This window comes from Peromyscus leucopus, chromosome 4, assembly GCF_004664715.2.
Source record: "Peromyscus leucopus breed LL Stock chromosome 4, UCI_PerLeu_2.1, whole genome shotgun sequence".
Taxonomy (NCBI): Eukaryota; Metazoa; Chordata; class Mammalia; order Rodentia; family Cricetidae; genus Peromyscus; species Peromyscus leucopus.
In genome coordinates, this window is record NC_051066.1 from 129,666,647 (window position 1) to 129,690,428 (window position 23,782).

The 23,782-nt window shown below is 50.5% G+C and overlaps 1 protein-coding gene across 1 annotated transcript; it reads right to left on the reverse strand.

The window, feature by feature from the left end:
* Positions 1-6,456: 6,456 nt before the first annotated feature.
* On the reverse strand, positions 6,457-19,506 carry Sun5 (Sad1 and UNC84 domain containing 5). The gene is made up of 13 exons (XM_028887518.2): positions 19,319-19,506; positions 17,661-17,719; positions 17,432-17,506; positions 16,537-16,603; positions 15,787-15,848; positions 15,183-15,232; positions 14,028-14,062; positions 13,344-13,452; positions 11,001-11,079; positions 10,077-10,192; positions 8,460-8,627; positions 7,915-8,001; positions 6,457-6,627 (listed from the first exon to the last, which is right to left on the reverse strand). The coding sequence occupies exons 1-13, from the start codon at positions 19,390-19,392 to the stop codon at positions 6,484-6,486; spliced, it is 1,125 nt and encodes a 374-aa protein (XP_028743351.1). The 5' UTR covers positions 19,393-19,506; the 3' UTR covers positions 6,457-6,483.
* Between the last annotated feature and the right edge of the window lie 4,276 nt (positions 19,507-23,782).

Below are 23,782 nucleotides of genomic sequence, written 5' to 3' on the forward strand. Positions count from 1 at the left end.
AGCTGAGGTGTTGGGCACAGGACACAGTGGGACACTGCAGCTGGATCTGAGAGAAGGCCATTCCTGGAGTTCCCTTAGCCTCGTTTGTAGTTCACAGAGGGAAGTTTCAGGTCACCCTGGAGGAGTGGGTCAGCCTCAGGTCTGCTGGTCTCTAGTGGTGGCTAGAGACCCGGTGGCTGTTCTGCTCTGTAGGAAAATGTGCCGCCACCCCTCTGAGAACATTTCACACTCATGGGTTCCAAAGCAGGGGAGGGCTCGGCCACTGAGTTACATCCCCAACAGATCAGCTTTTACAACTTAGGAAACAAGCTCAGAGGACATCTGTGAGTCACTCCACGGCGCACTCTGGATTCAGACGCCGGGGATGCCAGAGTGGTCCAACATGAAGCAGGGCACACTCAGCTTTCTCAGTTACTTTATCCTGAGCAGTGGGATTACAGGAAAACGAGGCTCAAGGAGGCCTCCACAGCTTCTGTAAGTGAAAAAAAATCTGGCCTTGAAATTTATTTTAATAAACGAGTCTCTATAATTGTCATTTTTACATTTTGTTAATGATAACGAGACAGACTCTCCCTATGTAACTGTGGTAGCTTGAATGTGATTGATCCCCATTAGCTCACAGGGAGTGGCACTATTAGGAGATGTGGCTTTGTTGGAGAAAGTGTGTCACTTTGGGGCTTTTAGATTTCCTATGCTCAAGATACTGCCCAGTGTCTCAGTCCACTTCCTGTTGCCTTCTGATCAAGATGGAGCCAGCACCATGTCTGCCTGCAAGCCGCCATACTCCCAGCCGCCATGCTTCCCACCATGATGATAATGGGCTGAACCTCTGAAACTGTAAGGGAGCCACCTCAATGAAATGTTTTCTCTCTAAGAGTTGCCGTGGTCATGGTGTCTCTTCATAGCAATAGAAACTAAGACAGTAATCCAGCTGAGCATTGAACCTGCCATTCTCCTGCTCAGCCTCCCTCGTTGCTGGGATTGTGGGTGCACTACCATGTCTGACTTCGCTGCCAGTTCTTCTAGCGTCAGTTGTGTCATTCATGTTTTTGAAGAAATTTGTTCTTTTTACTAAGATGTTGGATTTATTGGCATAAAGCTGTTCACAAATTTTCCTTTTTTGTTGTCTTCTGTAGGATCTGTAGTGATGCTCCCTTTTAATTTGATATTAGTAATTTGTATCTTCTTTTGATCATGAAAACTAGAATTATCAATGCTCAATTTTCTAAAATTTCTTCTGACAAAACCAAAGAGAAAGTCTGTTTGGTGCTGGCAATTCTTTGTGTGTGTGTGTGTTCCTTTGTGTGTGTGTTCAGGTGACACATACATGTGTGTGCATGAGTGTGCAGGCCAGAGGTAAGCATTTGATGCTGTTCCTCAGATGATGTTCACCATGTTTTTTGAGACAGGATCTCTCATTGGCCTGGAACTTACCAAGTAGTCTAGACTGGCTTGGAAACTATCCTAAGGATCTACCTGTGTCCATCCCCCAGCTGTCAGAATTACGAGCACACACTGCAACACCTGGCTGGATCTGGGGCTCAAACCCGAGTCTTCCACGTTTGCACAGCAGGCACTTGGTTAAGTACACTGCCTCCTCAGCCACCTGTCTTTAACAATAGCTCCGATGTTCACTACTTTTTGAGAGAGGGCTGGGAAGGCACTCCTCTGGGATAAGGGTCCTCCATGCACAGAAAACCATAGCCTTTGTGGGGATAGAGGATCATGCCTTGATACCCTTTGTTGGGGGGCTAGGAAGCTCTGGATCATTCTATGGCTTTGCATGAGTTTTGAACATACTGTTCCAACCACTGTGGGTATCTGTGTGCATTTGTACTGCTGTACCCGGAAAACACAGTTTCCCTGTAGTCATCCACTGCTGCCGGTGCTTAGAGTCCTTCTGCCTCCTATTTTGCAAGGATCCCTGAGCTTTGGAGAAGGTGTGTGATATAGACATCCCACTTAGGACTAAGCACTCTGTAGTTTCTTATTCTCTGAATGTTGATCAGTTGTGGGTCTGTTAATCACCATCTACTGCCAAAAGAAGTTTCTCTGATGAAACCTGAGAGATACACTGATCTATGTGGATGACGGTAAGTCCTTAGTCAGTTTAATACTAGGCGCATTTAGCAGAGTCATATTAGTAGGTTCTCCCCTAGGGCTTATGACTTGTCTAGCCACAGATTCTTGACCCCATCTGGGCTCGAACCTGTAGGCTGGACCTTACATCAAATCAGAAAGTGGTCGGTCCCTCTCATGACATTCACGCCACATTTGCACCAGTGGCGTGTCGTGGCAGGCCAGTCATTATTAGAGCTCACAAGGTTCACAGATGGGTAACACTGGTGATTGCTTTTCACCTCTGGCCGTGTGGACAGCAGCTGCCAGAACCACGAGAGCTAGCCAGTAGGGATGAAGCTTCCCGGTGAATACCAGCTTAATTTCTCTGTGTTCTACCACTCAAGTATGTGGTGTCTTCAGCAGTAGGGTCTTCTGTCAGCTTTTGGAAGGTAACCAAGAGCAATGGCAATAGCCTGTAGTGTTAGGGCGCTATGGGACCTCACTGGCCAATGGCTTCCCAAAGAGGTAATCCACTCCTAGTTCTGCCCCTTATATTTGTCAGCCTGTGATATCTAATGGGGGTATTGTTGCCCTGTTGTGGACATCAGAGGGTGGCTCTCCATTGTTCTATAGGACAGAAGAGAGGCTCACACAGAAAAGGGGACCCATCTAAGGCTGCACATTCAGGGCTGACCTTCCAGGCTAGGCAGGTCCCTAACCTGTCTCATCTCTGCCATTATGCTCACCAGGCGCTCTCCTGGCTCTCCACACTGGCTGGGCAACACTGACCTGCTCTTTTTAACCTGTCCCAGCTTCATCTAGAAAATGAGGCAACCCTTCCTAGTGATTCAGACGATTAAAATAAGAAATGGCACCTTCCACGGATGATACTCTTAGTCAGTCTTGGGCCCAGAATTCCTCCAGAAGGAGAAGTGGCTACCTCAGAACCAGGAAAGAAAATCCACAGACTCCTATGCTTTCAAGTGGCCTGTCCACCTAGGCACACACATTTCTAGGAGGGGGAGGCAAGCCATCCACAGTGGCATGATCACAATGTCCTTTCTTAGGTGGCACCCAATTCTGCCTCCTTGTCTAGGCCAGCTCTGCTAGAAGGGCACTTAGGCTGAGGGTTCCTTTGGCCTCTCCTAGGGAAGGCCTCAGAGACAGAAAACTTATCTAATTCCCTTTCTTGGTCACAGTTGTCTCCTCCCCGGGACCAGAGACCCTGGAGCCCCAGACCCAGGCCCGGGGAGAAGGGGTGGACAGCACAATAGATCCCATAGGCTGCTGGGAGCAGAAGCTGTTTCATGTGACCACAGGCCCTGGAGGAGCTTGGAGCTTAGTTTCCTGTGAGCCTTGGGGCCCCATGTTGAGAAAGGGGTGAGTTGGGACCATCCCCTGCTGGTTTTAATCTTAGAATGATGGACAGGTAACCAGAGTCTCAGGGTCTCTGTCCAGAGCTGGTATGGGAGGGGACAGAGACCTGGGAAATGGTGGCTATGGGATTTCTTGCTGTGTTGGTGTGTACAGGCTCAGACGCAGACTTCGTTTGGAGGAACAATGACATGGTACTTCCCCACTGGGCTCTAAACAGTTCATTCATTCATTCATTCTCTCTCCCCTCTCTCTCTCTCTCCTCTCTCTCCTCTCTCTCTCTCTCTCTCTCTCTCTCTCTCTCTCTCTCTCTCTCAGTCCCATATAACCCAGGCTGACCTTGATCTATGTAGCTGAGGATGACCTTGAACTCCCTAATCCTCCCCTCACCTCCCAAGTTCTGGGATTATAGGTGTGCTTGCTAAGCAGCTCACTCACCATCTCAGCTGTCAGGGACCTTTCACACCGTACCCAGGGCCTCAGTTCTCAGGACAAGGAAGTGGAGGAAGCTAGCTAGCATCTCCTGGTGCAGACCGAGCAACTGAAGATCAGAGGGTGACCCCCCGCAGGTGACACAGCAAGGTGACAGGGCAAGGGTAGGACCAGGGACCTTCTGTCTTTCCAGGAGTCTGTGTGTCTCAGTCTGTCCCAATCAACGCTGCCTTGGCTCTGGAGATTAAGGGGATTAGCTAAATCCTGGGACTGGAGCTGGGTTTATCAGAGGCGCCACTCTGGGGGCCTGGGGGTGACTTGGCGTCTTATACCTCCGGGTCTGTCTCAGTGGCTTGGGACACCTGACTCCTACCCTGGCTCGTGGCCCACATGTCTGATTCATGCTGATGGGTTTGAGTGGTGAGGATCTGGGAAGAGGTGGACGGGAGGCGCCTTGGGGGCCACCTTTGTTTTTCTGATAGAGGCTTCCCCTAAAATAAGCCCTACCCCTGTGCTTTGCTGGGCGCATCAGGTGCACTGGGACCTGTATCTTCTGCTCTAGGACCATTGGCCTCAGCAGATGATGTGGAGTGAGCTAGAAGAAAGGGTGGGGAATCAGCAGGCCTGGCTCCCTGGGCAGGGTCGAGGGCAGCACTGGGTGTCCCTCACATGTGTAGTGGGAATCACATTTGCGGAGGGTCTGCCAGCTATGGCCTGTGTCCTTTCATTTGGGGAGGGGTTTGTGAACTCTTCTCCATGATGGAGCAGGCAAAGCTCCCCATGCACAGCTCCCCTGGAATCTTCTGTAACTTCGAGGAGCTATGGAGATGTCCCCGAGCACCCCAGGCCATGGCAGGTCCCAGCTGACTGACAACCGCACCACAGCTGAGCCTGGCAAGTGCCCATCAGTGGATCACGTGAGTGTCCACCCAGAACGTCCCAGACAATGAACTTGAACCCCAGGAGGGTGGGAACAAAGGCGGGACAAATGCAGGGGTGACAAGCAGCAGGGATTACTCCATGGACAGTGTCACTGAGGGTAAGGACCCCCGCTTGCGACAGCCCTGAACATCTGAGACAGCCAGGACTCAACCTGCCAAGAAAAGTGCAGAATTTATACGAAGCAAGAGATGAGCCTTATTAAAAGATGCTGAAAATCCAACAAGCCGTTCTGCAAGCCGATTCCATTTGTCTGGAAAAGGCACAGAGGGAGTGCCAAGGTGATCCTGGAAGGAGAGGGTTGCTCACCAGAGCACACGTGGGACACATTTCTAGGTTACAGCCACTCAGAGTGGGGTGTTTGTCATGCAAGAACAATTCACATGGGCTAAGGGAGAGCGTTTGCTCAGCACACACACAAAGCCCCGGCTTCCATCCCCTGCACCACATAAACCGGGTACTTTTCAGTGCCTGTACTTTTCAGTACTCAAGAGACAGAGCTAGGGGCATCAGAAGTACAAGGCCAGCCTGGGATACTTGGGAGCTTGCCTCAGGAAAACACAGAAGAGCCAGAGAAACGTTCCACAAATTTTGGCTTCTAGGCTGACTGCTGGGCAGGGCAGTGGGAGTGTGAGTTGTCTCCAGAAGTCCCTTCCACTGTGGAGACCCAAAGGGCCCCAAGGCTAGTGCTGGAGGAACCAGGCTGTCTGGAGGTCTGGCACACATGGCCCAGGGGCAGATTCTACAGCAGGGCAGGGCTGCCCAGTGTGCCTCCCCTGGAGACAAGCTCGTTCTGATTTCCCCACCCTTCCAATGCCCAGCTGGGCCCTTGCCAGCCTTTACCTCCCTGTCCTTGCCTGCAGGCTCCAGTTGACTCTGCTCCCATCCTGCTGGGGCCTTGTTCTAGGGCAAGGTCCCTCTGGGAGCACAGCTTTTCTTATTGCCTGCCTACAGCCGGAAGTTGATGGTAAGGCCAGTGACCATCCAGCATCCGCTGTGTGCTATGATATGGGCTAGGACTTGTGTGGCCCGGGCTACAGTCAACAGCAATGGTGGGCACTGTTTCTAGTACTTTTGTATGCTCCCAAGTAAATGCTAGCAAGGAGCAGATTAAACAGCCATGGCAAGAATACACAGGTAAAAGATGGGAGTTTGAGGACCAGGTGTATCTACCTGGAAAAAAAAATGAAGTTCAGAGTGGGTATATATTTTACCCAACATCACACAGCAAATAGTTTAAAAGATATTGAAACATCACAGCGTGGGCAGGGTTGGGACCTCTCATCTGCTACATATGCTCTAATAGCCTTCAATCCTGTCCCTATTGTACAGGTGTGGAGACTGAGGCCCCAGGAGGGTGGAATCTTGCTGAAGGTAACCCATAGGGGGAGACAGAGGTCTATTTGAATCTAGAGAGATGTCTTCTGTGCAGGAGTTAGATTGCTTGGGGTTTGTTCCAGGGACTACCATTTGCTGACTGTGAATTCCCATAAGTCACCTGATTACTCTGAGCTGTCACTGTCCTCCTATGTGGAATGGGGACAGTTGGGACTGTTATGAAGGTACCCAGGTGCCTGGCAGGCAATGACCTATCGTGTCCCCAAGGCAGTCTACCTCACTACATCATGGCCCAAAGACACTCAGACTTGGCTGGGACCGAAGAATACACTTTAATCTCTAAGACAGGGGTTCTAGGTGGGAGTCTCTGGGAGGGGTAACGGAGCCGTGCACACGCACACGGTACAGGCAGGTGAAACGAGAGTTCCCCCAGTTGCTGGAGATCTTCACTTTGACTGCAGCAAAACCCCTGGGTGGCTGGTTCTGGAACAGAGCCAGACAGTGGCAGTTCCCCCACCGGCCTCTGCTCCACCCGGCGGAGGGGCCTTGGAAGAAGGGAACTTTCCCATTTCACAGCTGTGGGAGTGGAGTCCTAGAGAGGGGCATGGGCTCAGCACGTGGGGGGCGGAAGGCGCTGGGGCCAGAAGCACAGACACAGTGTGCTGTAGGGAAGATGCCTCAGCCATGGAACCTTGGCAGTGTGATGCTGTGGGGCCCTCGGCAAGCCACTGTGCCTCTCTGGGCCTCAGTTTCCCCTCTGTAAAACGGGAGTGCTAATAGATGTTCCCCAGGATTACCATGGACATAAAAGGAACTCTTAGCCCCTGGCATGTCGTGGCTTCTCTGTAAACTTTGCTCCTCCATTCCCTGTGCCCACAGTGGGTGGAGATGGTGATTATTAAGCCCCCTGCCTAGTATGGAAAAGGCAGAGCGGGACTGGTGGCCTATAATTCCAGCTACTAGTGAGGCCGGCCTGAGCCCCATAGTGAGATTCTGTCTCAAAAAAGAGGGTTGGGGATATGGTTGAGTGGAAGAGCACTTGCCTAGGAAGTGTGAGATCCTAGGTTCACCCCTTCGTTCTGCTAGAAAACCCAAACCCAAACTCAGTGCCTGTTTCAGCCTCCCAGAGAAGTACAGAAGGGATCCTGAAGCCTGGAGCCCAGATCTTGTGGCGAGACTGAGATTTGGACCAGCATTTGCCAGATTCCAAACTTGGACAGTCACGCTGTTGTGGCGAGACCGAGATTTGGACCAGCATTAGCCAGATTCCAAACTTGGACAGTCACGCTGTTGTGGCGAGACTGAGATTGGGACCAGCATTAGCCAGATTCCAAACTTGGACAGTCACCTGCCAGCTCATCCAGTCCTGCTTCTGTGTGTCCCCAATGTCCTCCTCTCCAGGCCTCAGTTTCCTCTCTTACAGCCAGATCAGGTTCTGACTAGAGGCTCCTAGCACAGAGGCCTCAAGCTTGGAGCCAGGAGCCCTATCTGATGGGCACTTGGGGTTCAACATCTGCTATCCAGGAAGGAGATGCAGCAAGAGGGCTCCTGGAAGGACCAGAAAACGGGGAAGACTAGCCGGGGTCAGAGGGCTCCCCCGGGTGCTACTCTGGGCCTCAGGCAGCAGCTCTGTGTCTGGTCTCTTGGGTTTCATCATCTGTCAAGTAGGCTGGAGTGACTATGGAGTGACTTCTCAGGGCTGTAGGGGACTGGGGAGAGCTGCACATGGGGTACCCTCAGCAGAGGCGCCTTTGTGGCCTCCCCAGGTACCTGGAGTGGGAACATCTGGATGGTGTTTTCTGGCTGAAACTGGAATGCCCCCAGGAACACTTCCTCCCTGGGGGGGCTCTCCATGCCCTGTGGAACCAGACAATGGAGGTATGAAACGCAGCAGGCTAAGACTTGCACAACTCCCGAGATAAGGGAGGGGCTCCCCATCAATGTGGCCAGTGTCACAGCCTGGTGTCTGGGACAGGAAGGACCACTGCATGGGGAGCTGGAAAGCTGAGGTCTTTCAACCCCATCAGTAAGGATCAGGCTGCTTCTAAATCCTTCTCTAGATCCCATTCTACTGATAGCTCTATGGGCTGCCTCATCGTGATGAAGCCTAATGGTCTCTCTTGCCTCGGAAAAGCCTTGGTTGAACTAGGCAGCTGCCTGTGTTGGTCCTGGAAGGCTGAGATGTACCCAACTCTGGCCATTCCCAACCTAGCTAAGCCACATTCCCTCAGCTCTGTGGATGGGTTCTCTTAAGGTTTGGACCTTCCAAGGTAGACCCGTCAGCCCAGCCTGGCTCCCTGTCATTGTGTGCTCACATAGATGACAAAGTCCTTTGGTGCGGTGTCCAGGCTACCCGACAGTGAGATGGTCTTGGGAATGTGCTGCAGTGTGATGTTGGACAGGTAGACTTTCTGGGCCAAACGGATGGTCACCTGGCCACGGTCACCGGCGAAGGCCCAGCAGTTGCCAGGTGTCACATTGGGCTGGAAGAGGCAGGTGTGAGGGGGCTGTATTGGGCGGATGGGGTCCCTCCTTTCCTGCTTCCCACATTTCCTTAACCTCCTGAAGGTGACCATTCTCTCCGTTCACAGAGCTCAGCTCTAGCTGTTCAGGGAGAGCAGGGCCTGAGAGGGGCCTCTCAGCCTTGTTCTCAGTTCCTGTTCGTCTGTCCATCCATTCCTTCCTTCCTTCCTTCATCCCTCACTCCCAACATGTCACCCTGAGACTTAGGCTTGAATGTGCTCTTCCTGTACAGAGGAGGAAACTGAGGTACAGAGCGGGTGGTGGGGGGGAATGAGTGGCCCAGGATCATGCAGAGCTCTAAGTGTAACTTGGTAATTTGGCCCTGGAATGGGCTCGCTGTTAACCACCATGAACGGAAGCCCGGGATGGGAAGAGGGGTGGCCTCACAGCACACGGGGAAGCTACTCATCCAGTAGGTGCTGGGCTTCTTGAAGACACAGTATGCACCATCCTGCATCAGGGGCTGTGGTGCTAGGATAAGGGTTGAGGGGATCTTGGAAGGACTCCTGCAGGAGCTGGGACAAGGGAGAGTAGCAGTTAGCTGGGAGAAAGCATGCCAACAAGGGAAGTCAGGTAGGGCTGGTGGAATGGGAAGCTGGAGTTGGCTGGCCAGGCTTGGAAGTGCAGAAGCCCGGGTAGCAGAGACTTTGCCCCAGACCTGACTGAAGCCAGTGTTTTGCAGTCAGGCTTGGCCCCTCTATTGCCTGGGCTGCACCACCTGTCTCCCTGGTCAGTGCTTGCTAGGTTCTGTGATTCCTTTCCCCTGTCCCAGGCCCTCACTGCCAACCCGTTATACGAGGGGCCTTGCTTGTCCCCGGACAATCCAATAGGAGGCTTCCCCACCCGAGAGGCCACTGTCCTAGATGGGCTCTGGGAGTTCCTTGAAGGCGGGGTCCATAGAGGGGTGGCCTGTGGCTGTGGCACTGCCCCAAGCTGATGAAGTCCCAGTGGTTTGTAGTTGCTCTGGGGCTTGGAAAAGCCTGTTCCCTTCTCTGGGCTTCAGTTCCCCCCATCTGCAAGCATTTTCAGAGGGGCGAGTGTTTGAACGCTGGCCCTGCCACATACCGAGTGCCCAAGTGATCCGCTTTCTTGGCCTGCTGTCCTCCTTTGCAGAGGAAGTACATCTCAGGCCCACCCTCCAAGGTGGCTTGAGGGTTCTTAGACCCCAATGTGTCAGGATTGGGTGGGTGGGTGGGGTCACTGTGTCCTTTTCCTGCCAGAGGCCTCCCTGTGGCTCCTGGTCTTTCTCCATTCTTGTCTTCCCTCCCTCCCAGCGATCATCCTGTCCACTGCCCCCCTCCCCCCACCCCCGTCTTTGCCTCATCTCTCCTTCCTGCTGCTGTCTTCAATTTTGCCCCTGTTCCTAGCCCTCTTCTGGCCCTCCCTCTGTCGCCTGCCCCGCCCCCTGCCTCGAGGATCACGTCCGGGGGCTGCGCGTAGTTCCACAGCCGGATCCAGTTCCAGTAGGAGCGAGCCTTGTCGTGGTTATATGTGGCTGACGTGTGCTCGAAGTCGATGCTGGCCCCTGTATGGAGGGGGGTGTCTCAGCCTGTGCTGGAGGGGGACTCCTACCTGAGGGCGCGCTCCTGCTTGGGCTGAATCCCTGCCATCTCTGGAGCTCAGTGTGCCCCTCTAGGCAATGGGATGAACATTGTAGTTAGTAGTGTAAGAGTGGCTTGCCCAGGCTGTGTGCCAAGGGAACCAGTGCATTGGTATTTCCCAGATACTGGGCTGGTGTGCTGAGAACAGCTGCATGTATGTGCAGGGTGCAAGGGGGGTGTGGCTTGAAAAGTGGAAGGGGGCCTGGGGTGGTTCTGGAGAGGGGCTCTTGGGTCTGATCCCACATTTCACTGAGGTCTGAGGTGCCTGGGTCAGTGGGTGTTGCCTGGTTGGGTCCCAGTCCCACCCTCAAGCACCCTGAGCTCTCTTTTGCAGGCTCATCCCATGGGCAATTTACACTTCATCCTCTCAACCCAAATGTCTCCCAAGGAAAGGGGTCCCCTCCTCCCTAGACACCTGCTCTATTCCTCCTGAAGTCACTCTTTGGCTGCCATTGGGGCCACTTGTTTGCCTCAAAAGTCAGCCTTTGTACCACAGGGCCTCCTCCAAGCACCAAGCCCCGGTTTTGGGGAATGTAAGGGGTGAGGGGTGGTGGAGGAGCATGGGTAGAGTTGAGGGTCATGAGTTCCTGTTGCCCACCCCTGTCAGAGAAGGCCAGGTGGGAGCAGAGGTCAGCTCTGTGGCTGAACTTCACAGTAGCAGAAGCATGTACGCCTCATGAAGGGTTTCTGAGGTAGGTCTGTGGTGGGCCAATGGGGAGGCAGGTCACTTACCTATGGACTTCAGGGCAAAGTCTGGCTTTTCAATGTAATCACCTTGTATCATCTTCATTATTTTCTGGGCCATTTTTTGCTGAGAAGGCAGAAAACACAGGCTGTGTCCTGGTAGGTTCTTACAGATTATGAGCCCTGTCAGTGTTCTTGGCGGATGACAGGTGGTTGTAGGACACCTCTGCCACCTTCAGAGGATGTGGGTGGCCCTGAGTAGGATGACCTAGTTGCTATACTTGGAGGAAGCCCTGAGACACAAAGTCACCCCTATCCTCTGGGTCTGTGTGAGCTTTCAAGTTCATGTTACAAGATGTCACACAGAGGTCCTAGAGAATTAGTGGAGTCAAAGGCAGGACCCCCAGAGAAAGACAGCCCTTACTGCTATGGGACTTGGGCAATATGGTGCCTCTGAGTCTAGATTTCCTAAATCTGTTAGATGGGACAAAAATCCTCTCTGCCACTATGGCTGTGAAATGCTGTTAGGGATTGGAGAGCTGTGAGAAGCCCATCATGTTCTCTGTCATCCCCTATGGCCTTCCTGGAGATTTGGGCAATTGTCGCTCCATCTTCGAGGTAAGAATACGGCAGCCCACAGGCATAAAGCTTTGGTGCTCACACAGCTGTGAGAAACAGAGCTAGCAGCTTCAGGTTCTGGGCCCTTGAGCACTCCCCCGGCCTGGCAGAGGAAGGCTGGAAAGCACTGTACACAGTCAGTGCTCAGCCACGGCCAGCTATTCTTCTTAGACACCTCCAGTGGAGGCCAGTTCTGTTTCCCAACAAGGGCTGCAATAAGGTCTTCTGCTCCAAGCTCTATTTTTTTCAACCTGATACTGATATCTTCTCAAAGAGGTGTGTGTGTGTGTGTGTGTGTGTGTGTGTGTGTGTGTGTGTGTGTGTGTCCAAGGTCCCCTTCCCATCAGTCAGGACTAGGACAGAAAAGAGGTTTTGTGACTGAGTCCTAAGGGCTTACATACAATGTTGCTTGTATCTCTGGGGTCTCTCTCAAAGTCACATGTTGTGAGGAAGCCAGGTGACAAGGCCATCTGTGGGTGCTTTGATTAATGGTGATTATGGTTTGAATATGAAGTGTGCCCTACAGGCTTGTGTGTTGAACACATGATTCATAACCAGTGACACTGTTATTTGGAGGTTCTAGAAACTGTATGAGTTGTGTCTAACTGGAATAAGTAAGTCACAGATGTGTCCTTGGGGACTCTGTTTTACTCTTGCCTCTTCCTGTTACTCTGCTCTGCTTCCTGTTGGCCCTGAGGTAAATTAAACAGCCTCAGCCATACACCATGATTTATATCTTTTTTTTTTTTTTCTGAGACAGGGTTTCTCTGTGTAGTTTTGCGCCTTTCCTGGAACTCACTTGGTAGCCCAGGCTGGCCTCGAACTCACAGAGATCCACCTGGCTCTGCCTCCCGAGTGCTGGGATTAAAGGCGTGCGCCACCACCGCCCGGCATGATTTATATCTTAAATAAAGGAAAAGATAGAAAACACAGACAAATGGTGAATTGATGGTAGAATTGAATTTGTGAAATGAAAATATATTGAATATGAATTCTAAATTGAAATAATGCAATATGTGAAATGAATGGTTGATTTTATATACAGAATACAGTACTGCAAGTGAGTCTGAATAAAGTTGAGACAAAACTGTCAAAACTTAGGTCATAGAGAAAAAGAATGAAGAACAACAAGAAATAAATCATGTAGGAAGCACTTGAACCTACTCCATAGGTCTATTGTAGATATAATCAGAATACCAGATGAAAGAGTTTATGGATTAGAAGGAATATTTTTTAAGAAGGAATATTTTAAGAGATAGAAGCTAAGATTTTTAAGAAGTTATTGAAAAACACCAATGCATATATTCAATAATAGCAAACCCCCAGACAGGTTATACTGGACACAAAAAGAACATTATAGTTTCTAGGGATAAAAATAAAGCCAAAACAAACACCAGATTAGACCCAAAGGGTGAAAGTTCAGAATTGTGCAATTTTCAATAGCAATGGGAAAACCAGAATATGATGGGCTTCCTTCAGAATTTTCAGGAGAAACTTTCCTTTTTAAATTTCTATACTTAGCAAAACTATCAATTAGGTGTAAGGATAAGATAAGGATATTTCAAAACATGCAGGTTTTAAAAAATAAAAAAAAACCCATATAACTCTCTTCTTTTGCTCTTTTGCATGAAGTTATTAGCAAGGGGTGTTGGAGGGGGGAGATATGCTCTATCGATATGAGGGATGAAACAAAGGAAGAAAATAACTCGGTATATAAAAAACAGGGCATCAACAAAGACATTGGGAGGTGAAGGGCCAATGGCAGTATCTCACCTCATCGGACATGGCTTCCATCTCCTGGAGTTTGGCAATGAGCTGGTTCATGCTACCTCGTAGGTCCTGGATTTCCCCAGTGTGATGTCGTACCTTCTCCTGGTACATCCTTATCAACAAGGAGGTAAAACAAGAACTGATTGCTTTATGCTGTTGCTATTGCAAGTAAGCCTTAAAAAAAAAAAACAAAACCTTTAAAACCTTCCACTCTCCTGGGTCCATCCCGCCTACACCCCTCTCGGATTCTTAGGTGTAAAGCTTTACTCCTTCTCTTCCTTTTGCTTTATCCCTAAGTCCAGCTCAATCCTCCCAAAATATTCATGAGTATTTTTTGTCTGTTTAAGAATGCTGTCACCAGGTAGTGACTTGTTATTTCTTTTTAGCTACCATTTACTGTACACCGATTATGAGCCAGTAACTCTTCAGGACGTTTCACATCTTTTTTTGATGCCTATTTACCCGGAGCAACATGAAAGCTATGCCTCATCTCATGAGTGAGACAAAAGCCCAGAAAAAAAGAGATGACTTGCATAAGCTCAGTCACATAGAATTTACAGGACTAGGATTTAAGTCCAGGTTGGTCTGAGTGTTGGATCCATATTTTTAGCTAAGGATATACCCTAGATTCCAACTATAGCTGTTCTTTTTAGAAGAAAATAGGACTAATAAGTAGTTTGCTCTTACCTCAGGCTCTGCAGTGGGCTATTTATGCTGTCATCCTGGTGGAGTATTGAAGAAAGCAGGGATCTCTGTCAGGTGACCTAATCTGGGCCTGATAAGAGCTTCGTCTCTCTGCTCTCTCATGGCCGTTAATCAACCCATTCATCTACCTTCATATTTAATGATTTTTTTGAGACAGGTTTTTCTCTGTAATGGCTGTCCTGGAATTAGCTGTAGACCAGGCTGGACTTGAACTCACAGAGATCTGCCTGCCCCTGCCTCCTGAGTGCTGGAATTAAAGGTGTGTGCCACCACTGCCCAGTCATCCACCTTGATATTTAATCTCCCACCTATCCACTCACTTACCATCTATCCAAATTCGAAGCTTTTTCTCCTCCATAATTATCCATCCATCTATCCATTCATCCTTCTATCCATTCTTCTTCTATTCACACTCCCATCTGGTAACCAGCTACCCAACACCGATAATGGCAGTCCCCTGTGCTTAGCACTGAAATGGCTGTTGCTTGTATGAATCAAACCTGCCTGCTTCCTTTAAGGGGTTGCCAGTACAGTTGGAGAGATGGTTATGGTTACAGAAAATGGAGGAAAAAGAAAAATGTGACCTCCTTTGCTTTGGTGTGTCTGGAGGTTGTGATCTTTCAGCTAGACCTTAAAGAAGACAACAGCTTACACAGGAAGAAGGAAGAACAGATAAAGTTCTCCCACCCCCCTGTTCTTTATAGGTCTCTGTGACTTTCTCCATCAGTAGCTCTGGCCACTGGTTTCCTCTTCCTTCTTCCCCAGGAAGCAAAACCTGATGGAGTAAGTCTCAACTCACTGAAGTAGAGAGAGTAGAAAGAGCAATGATTCCTTATACCTTATTTTAGCGGGGTTGAGGGGGGAGCAGGGGGCAGTCTAGAGAAGGGAGATGGGCCACTGCTGGGCTGAATGACAGAAAAGCCACCTGATGGTGGAGGGATGACTGTGTGTGGTCTGTGAGAGTCACATGCAGGAGAGGGGTTCCAGGCGGGTGGGATGGCAAAGGTAGCGATTTGGATCTGGGATGAGCCAAGAATGGATCATCCAGATTTGGTGAGAGTAGGAGAGACTACAGAGGGATATTGATGACTTAGATAGGTCAGTCACCTACGGGGCCTGCAGGGGGCTCACACTCACCTGCCAGACTTCCAGTTTTGAGGGTAAGTGCATGGAAAATATCCAGAAGCCTGTGGGCCACGAGAACAAGAATGACCCACTTAACTCAAAAGGTTGAAAGCTTGGATTCTGGAATTAACGCATGTAAGTTAGGGTGGTGTAACTTCAGGAGAAGTTACTTAATCTTTCCAGAATTCAGTGTCCTTCTCTGTAAGATGGGAATAGAGTAATAGCCGCATCGCGCTCAAATGGTGTCCTCTGTGGGATGTGTGCCACATAAGCTAAATGACACACCTCCTTCCACCTCATATCTCAGTCTGGAGGCCCAGTGGACTCAGAGAAGGCAGCATGGTCTTTCCTGCATTTTATGAGCTCCAGGCTGGCTTGAAGCTATTACTTAAAAGTTCTTGACATGTATCTGTTGTTCTTAACTCTAAAAAGTTGTCAAAGCATTGCCCGACTTCTGCAACTGTTCATTGCTCTTAAGCTGCAGGGCAGCACTCACGAGAAAGGCAGGGTAGCTGCCAGCATGAAAGACGGGGTCATCTCTGGGCTCCCTCTCCCAGAATGGACCCAAGGGTGGGGTGCCCCCCCCCCCGACCCAGGCAGGGCCCCGGAGACACACCAAAAGCACAGAGGACCAGAAGGCCCATCTTCTCCATGAGCTTCTGGCAGAGCAACTTGCACCTGAGAAGCAGAAAGGTCACTGTCAAGGTCAGCTGCCGTCTGGCAGGCTCCTCTTGTCTTCACTCCACTGTTCCATTTGTCCATTGTCCCTTCCTGCTCCCCTCCTTATTGAAATTGTCCTTCAGGGAGCAGCTCTGTTGCCCCCTCCTTCCGGGACCTCCAGAGTCACCCCACCCTGCAATCCTAGCCTGGTACTCTTTTCCCACCTGGCTGGAAGCCCATGGTGGTGGTGGAAGGTGGGGCGAGGCTGGGCCCAGAGGAGCCATTAGGTAATATTTAAAACGTAAAGTTTAAATGAGTGAATGAGGTGGGCATCTCAGAAGAGGGGGTTTATATAGACCAAGCAAGCACAGGGAGAGAAGTGGGTGTGGGGTGAAGTTATTCTAGACAGGAAGAACCCTGGCAAAGGACTGACATGGGAAGCTGGTGGGGTATTCAGGGAGTGAGGACCCCAGCCTTGCAGGCCCTGTGGTTGCACAGAGAGCAGAATAAGGGCATTTAGGAGAAGAGGAGTCGGGCAAGGTACACACTGGGGGGTTGGGCAATGGGAGCCACGGAAGGTCTGAGAAGGGCGATGTGACAGAAGCCAGATTGAGGAGGGCTCATCTGGTCTGACTAGCAGGGGAGAGCCAAACTAATGAAGGTGCTGTCACTGTGCCCACACCACTCTCCCCTCTCTCGCGTTTACCTGAAGGTGTTAAGTAGAACTTGCTGGGCCTGAGTCCTCAGGAAGCAGGCCAGGCAGGTGAGCCAGGCTGAAGAGGAGACAAGATGCCAGCAAGGCGCTGTACCCTCATCTTGGCCCCATTGTGAGCACTCACTGCCTGTCCTTGGAGCTGGGAGACCCTCTTGATTTGATGGTTGAGCCCAGGATAGCCCCTGTCTCAGCTTATGTAAGCAGCTGTAAGTTCAAGGCCTATGGGCAAGCCTTGCTTGAAGATGGCAGTCAGTGGAGCCTGGTACACTCCGCAGCACAAAAGATGGTGTGTGCTAATGCCATCCCTGGACACCGGGGGCCTGGTGAGGGCTGTGTCCTTCTAGGGTTCATCTCTGGAGTGCAGCACGATTTAAGCTAGTAAGTGGGGGGTACAGGATAGGTGAGAAGGTGGGTGTATGCATGCAGGAAGAGAGAACGGAAAAGACGGTGGGTTCTTGGCTTGGAAGATTGGTAGAGAGTAAAATGGGGCCATGGAGAGCCAGAGGACTGATGGATGGACAGAGGGATGACTGTATGTATTAACAAGTGAAAATAAAGGGAAAGTGATGAATGGCTCAATGGTTGAGTGGATAGAGAATGAACACACATGCATGGGTGTGTAGATGGATATTGGATGGATTGCTGGGTGGACTAATGGAGCCAAAGTAGAGAAGGACTTGGGGACAGTTTCTCCTATGCTAGCAAACTTTCCTTTTACTTCTGCTTCCAGAGAGACCCTGCCTGGAACGGGTGGGGCCTCCTGTAGTTCCTTGTATACACTGCCACCCAGGGTAGCCTGAATTCTAGAAAAGCCTGGTCTGAAGCTGCTCCCCTTCCCCTAGCCCTTACTACGCCAACTAGTTCTTCCATACATATATATACATACACATATAACCCAGTATGAACTGGGTTAGGCTGAGGCCTGGGGTGTTGATTCGGAGAGGCAACAGGAGAGCGTCATCTGCAGAGAACATAGAGCACAAGGTCCCTACCAGCCTTAAGGCACGGGCTTGCAGAGACCCGGGGGTCCAGGGCTTGGTGTGCGCCTCTTGGCTGCTCTACCCCCAACTTTACGCCAGGTGCCAGTGAAGCCCTGAGACTCTGCTCTTGCTCACTCATATTTGCTGCGGGTGCCTCTGTCGGTCTGCTGGTGGTGTGGCTTCTTTGGACGCCCCTGAGGATGACAAGGTTCACAACCACATTTTACATCCTACGAGGTCCATGGTGCCACCACGTTTCAGACTAAGAAGCTGTGAATCAGGGACAGATGAGGTCTGGCTGACCTCAAACCTGGGTCTCTTTTGAGACAAGGTGTGTGGGTACTGTGGCCATGGTGGGATGGTCCTAACTGGATAAAGTTCGTCACAGTCTTCTCATTCCCTTTGTGGCTGCTAGCTCAAGGAGTGTTGGGGGAGAGGGGTGGGTGGCTCTGGGGGTGTGGGACTGATAAAAGCTTTTCTTTGCTGAAGTGAGGCCCATAGGAGGCCATGCCCACTCTCCTCCCTCTCTAGACAGTCATGCTTCTCCACATACTGGATCCGAGGTAGCCTGGTGACCAGCCACACGAGATGCTAAAAGAAAGAGCAACAGCGCAGTGGGAGACTAGAATTTGGGAGGCATCAGAGAACTCTCAAGTCCACCCACTCCGACACTATCCTCACCTTGCCTCCTCTTGGTTAGGGACATAGAAACATGTTTATTTTGTAAGATAGGAATCCCTAGTCATTTTTCAATTTGACACTCTCTATATTAGTGTGTATTTACTAAGAAATCACACATCTCACTGTTGTGTTTTGGATACTAAATGTCTCCAGATAGGCTAAGGAATTGCTTTCCAGGGTGGTGGTTTTTGGAGGTGCCGTGAGCTTTTAAGGGGTGGGACCTAGTAGGAGGTTTTTAGGTCACTGGGTACATATCCTGGAAAAGGGTTGTGGGTTCCTAATCTCTTCCCTTTTCTCTCATTGCTTCCTGGCTCCTGAAGTGAATGTCCTTCTTCCTACACTCTAGTCATATGTTGTCACAGAAACTACTGGGCCCTTGACTATGGACTAGAACTTCCAGACCATGAGGCAAACCTTTTCAGCAATTGATGGTGCTTTGTTAGAGTGATAGAATACAGTCCCACACAGTGGCTGGTTGTGTGAACATATTATTGGCCCTCCCCAAATATAAGATACATAACATTCCTGAGGCCTATGTGGCATGGCAGGGTGACCAGTATATCTCAAAATAACCAGAAGACAGGACTTTAAAGTTTCCCAGAACAAAGACCTACTCATTACCCTGACCTCACCACCACACATGTGCCGTGTGTACCAAATTACCACATTGCACCCAATAAACACACCATTACTGTGTGCCCACTTAAAAACAAGGGAGGAGATAATTATACTAAAAGATGAGCTAAAATGCTGAAGTTTTTAAGAGTTTCTTTCTTCCCTCTTGGAAGCAGGCATCATTTCAAATTGGGATTCCTGTCACCTGCAACTGGGTGACTCTTAACAAAGAGGGTGGAGATATTCGTCTCCTTGTCCCCGAGGTGCATTAGAGCAGTGAGCTCGCAATACAGCACTCCTAGCTCATGGTAGGTACTCAGTAAATAGGTGTTGAGATGATGAGTGCTTTGTGCTCTCTGCCTTTGCCAGGAGACCTTGGGAAAGCTACTTCGAGCTCTCTGTCCTAAGCGTCTGCTTCTGTAAGGACAGTCGACAAGGCCTGTTTATCCCTAAGGAACTCTAACAGGCTGGGAAAAGGCAGGAGCTGCTGGCCTCACCTCCTGTGCCTGGCGTTGTGGCTCGTGTCTTCAGGTAGGGCACAGGAGTCCCCAGTGTTCCTTGCCCGGGGCATTGATTTCCTTTTATAAGGATGGAGGATGAGGATAGAGATCTATGGGAGTCAAGGAGGAGGAAGTGGCCACCACTGCCGCCACCACCACCTCTGAGTATCCCCTGGAAGGTGACAGGGAATTTACTGGGTCAAGTGGAACTGTCAGCTCTGTGACCTCATAGAATTCTTGAATGGAGGATCCCAAGTCTGTAGCCTGTCTCCAGAACCTCCCCTCAGAGGGTGCCATTGTGACTGACCTTCCATTTTGAAGATGTGAAGGTTGAAGTTGTCAGCCAGGGAGGACCATGCCAGGGCAGAGGCTGGGCAGAGGCAAGAATGGAGGTGCCCATAATCAAGCCACACTCCTTGCTCCTAGGACTCTTTGCTGCCCCATGCTTCCTGGGCTCACTGCCTTCTCAGGCTGCATGTGAATTAAGTTCCTTTTCTTCTTTTAAACTTTCTTTTCATTTATTCTTTGTGTCTTTCACTTCATGCATCTCGATCCCATTCATCTCCCTGTCCCTTCGTATCTGCCCTCTGCCCTTGCAACCTCCCCCCTAAAATAAAATAAATTTTAAGAAAAAAAATTCTTGTTGTGGAAGCTGCAGTGTGGCCCAGTGACTCACACGGTACAGTATACCCTTCAGTCCTTATATCTTTACTTACAAGTGTTCATTGAAAAGAGTCATTGGTCTGGTATAAGGCATCTGGTTTCTATTATGCCACCAATACTGGGCCCTCACTAGGGGTCCTCTTGGGTATTCTGTTGTTGCCCTGTGTGGTGGAGATCCTGCAGATGCCCTTTCATGTGCTCCAGCAGATCATAGATGGGGTGGATATTGGGGTGGGCCAACTCATAACCCTGGTTCTGTGCCTGGGTAGTTGCAGGGTTGATCAGCCCGCCAGCTCTCTCCTGTCCTCATCACCAGGGTGAGCTCTCCAACACTGCCCTGGCTGGTTTACCCTATGCAGCAATGAATAGGGGTGGGGTCAATTCTCCTGCTTTCACACCCTCAGGGCCAGCTCACCAACACCTACACCGCCAGGGCCAGCTCTACTGTGTTGCCTAGGTGAGGTGCGGGGGCCACTCTCCTGAGTGCTGCAGCTGGTGAGGGGCAGGGACAGCTCCCCCGCTCTTAGGACCTCAGGATCAGCTTCCCACCTGCCACAGGTGGCAAGGGGCAGGGGGAGGAGGGTTGTGGGGTCTTGCCCCACCAGCAACTTAGGTCACCTCTGAAGAGGTGGCCTGGAACCGAGGAAAGGTCAGTGCGCTGCTCACCCATTTCCCAGCCTTTCTCCTACCTGGAGACAGTCAGACCCAGCGGGGAGTCAAGTCAAGCAAGAACTCGTTTATTATTAGGCAGTAAGCCTCTTTTATAGCAGAAAACCTCAGAACCCTAGGAGAGGGTGGAAGGAACCAACCAATTGTTTTAAAGGTCACCCTATGCTCATTTCTTTGTTTACAAGCTATTTATGCACTGACATCATCTCCCGAGTTTTGTATCTAATCTCAGCGTAAACAACTTGGGCTCTATTTCTCAAACTTCCTCTTGGCACCATCTTTGCAGCCCATGTATGCCCCACAGTGGGGAATGTCTCTCTTGTCCATGCCACCATATGGCAGATGAGTGGTGGGGCCAGATTTCCCACCCTCACGTTCTTGGGGCCGGCTCACCTGAGCCCCCATTGACAGGGTCAGCTCTACTGTCCAGACAAGGTGCAGGACCTGCTTTCCTGAGTGTGCAGCTGGTAAAGGGGAGGGTCAGCTTCCTCACCTGTCACAAGTGGCAAGGGCAAAGGGGGAGGGCATCTTTCCCTCACCCTCACCATCACAGTGCAGGGAGGAGGGCAGTACTCTCACTCTTACACCCTCAGGGTCTGCTCACCTATGCCCCTGTCTACAGGGACAGCTCTACTGTGCTGCCCAGGTAAAGCACAGGACTTCTCTCCTGAGTGCTGCAGCTGGTGAAGGGCAGGACCAGTTCTCCCTAGGGTTGCAGCCAGTAAGGGGCAGGGCCAACTCTGCCCTATCATTTTGTTCTTTGATGGTGGTATGAAGCCCTGTAAATCAACATAGACTGGTGCTTTAATAGAGGCATGAACCTAGGCATGGACACTGGTGGCAGCCCAGGCCCAGACATCATCATGGCTCTGGGTGGCAATCAAGCCACCCACCTCAGCCCACCCTCACTGCTTTCACCTTTTTAGATATGCCTCTGTCCACAGGACATGAAACATTCTGTCTCTCTCTTCCATACCATGCCATACATTTGCTCACCATAATAGTGTCCGACTGCCTGGTGCCAGAAGGTATCAGGTGGCCTCTATTTTCTCCTTGGCATCCAGGGTGGACTGCCCTGGGCATGCGTGTGGGTCCTGAGCATGGCACTGGGCAGAGATGTGTTTTCTCCTCAGCTCCTGGGAAAAAGAAGTCTTAGCATAGGGCCACAGCTCTGCCAATACCTTGTGTTGATATTATGTTCCCCCAAATATTGTGCACTCTAATAAACTTATCTGTGGTCAGAGAACAGAACAGCCACTAGATATAGAGGCCAGAAAATGGTAGCACACATGTATTTAATCCTAGCATTCCAGAAGCAGAGATCCATCTGGATCTCTATGAGTTCAAAGCCACACTGGAAACATCTAGGCGTGGAAACAAGAGCCTTTAATCCAGGAAGTGATGGCAGAAAGGTATATAAGGCATGAAGACCAGAAACTAGAAGCTTTTGGTCTGGTTAAGCTTTTAGGCTTTTAGTAGTAGTTCAGCTGAGATTCATTTGGGTGAGGACTCAGAGACTTTCAGTCTGAGGAAACAGGATCAGCTGAGGAACTGGTGAGGTAAGGTAGCTGTGGCTTGTTCTGTCTCTCTGACCTTCCAGCATTCACCCCAATACCTGGCACTGGGTTTGTTTTTATTAATAAGACCTTCTAACAATTCATGCTACAATACCTCAGTGATTTCTCCCAGTGAGACTTACTTGCCCTTCTGACCCCCAGAACCGTATTTTTGGGTGTAGAGAATGTAGCCCAGTTGATAGGCTGCCTGCTTGGCATGCATGAAGCCCCCAACAAAATGGCATGTGTGCCTGTAATCCCAGCACTTGGGAGGTGTGGAGGCAGGATGATCAGAAGGTCAAGGTCATCCTTGACTACATAGCAAATTGGAGGCTAGCCTGGGCTACAATGAGACCCTATATTAAAAAAGAAAAAGAAAAAAGGTGATAAATCTTTGAGTTTCTGGGTGTGTGGTGATTTGTCTTGGCAGCCCCTTGAGAATGCCCAGTGAAGGGGAAACCCAAATCCTGATACTAATTCTTACAAGACCTTTTAACCGTCCATTTACTCAACGTAATCATAGTACTCAGTATATTCCAGCACAAGCACAGGGTTGGGCTGAAGACCTGTAGGCCGAGTCCCTTACATGTAGGAAGTGCTTGGTAAACAGGGCTTGTGTTGCTGCATGGAGGCTGCAGGTTCTGGAGAAGGTGCTGGTGAAGACTCTCCTTTATGTCGCCTGGATGTTACCCAAGAGCCTCTCGTGCTGGAAGAACTGAAGAAGAGGAAGTATTCATGTAAAAGCAAACACCGAGAAAGGCTTTGGTCAATATTTGTGCATGTCTTCCATGTCTGCTGAGTGAACAAAAGGACCTAGTCTTGGGCAATGGTAGGCAAACTGCTTCTGGGAGTGGGATGTTAGCCATCTCTGATGCCTCATTCTTTCTGCCTCCGAGAACCAGGCCAGGAGCACTGGCTGGGAGGCAGGGATATTCCAGGAACACTTGATGGTGTCTGCAGTTAGTTCCATATGTGCCAGTGAAGACCCAGCCTCAGTAGGAGTCACACGGGACTCTAGGGTAGGAGAGTGTCCCCCAGGTCACTTGTGTCTGTGGCCCAGGTGACTTACTCAGAAGGATGGAAGGGAGTTCCTACAGCCAGGCCATTGCACATGTGTATACACATGTAAGTACATGTGTGTGATACTCCCACCCTAGAAAGCAGCCCACTGCATTCCCATACACACAGGCACCTCAAATCACTATCCTAGACCCACAGTCCCTTCACGCGACAGTCCACCGTATCCGTGCATAGAACTCTTCACACCTGTGCCCTTGAAGTGACATCATTAGCCAAGATGTCACCATGCCATACCATCTACCCATCCTCAGACACCCGTTTCCCTCTGACCCATTTCCCTGTGACCTTACATGTGTGTGAGGATGGTGAGGATGGCGAGGGGAACACTCCTGGGAAGAGTCCTCCTTCCAGAGAGCTACAGATCCTTGAGCTGAAACGGCCCAGTTCCAGGGTCCCTCGGCAGCCAGCAGTTATGCTTGTGTGCGTGGCAGACGCATCACACAGGGAAATGGAGACACTTGACCAGGCCGTGTTTGCAGGAAAAACACTTGCA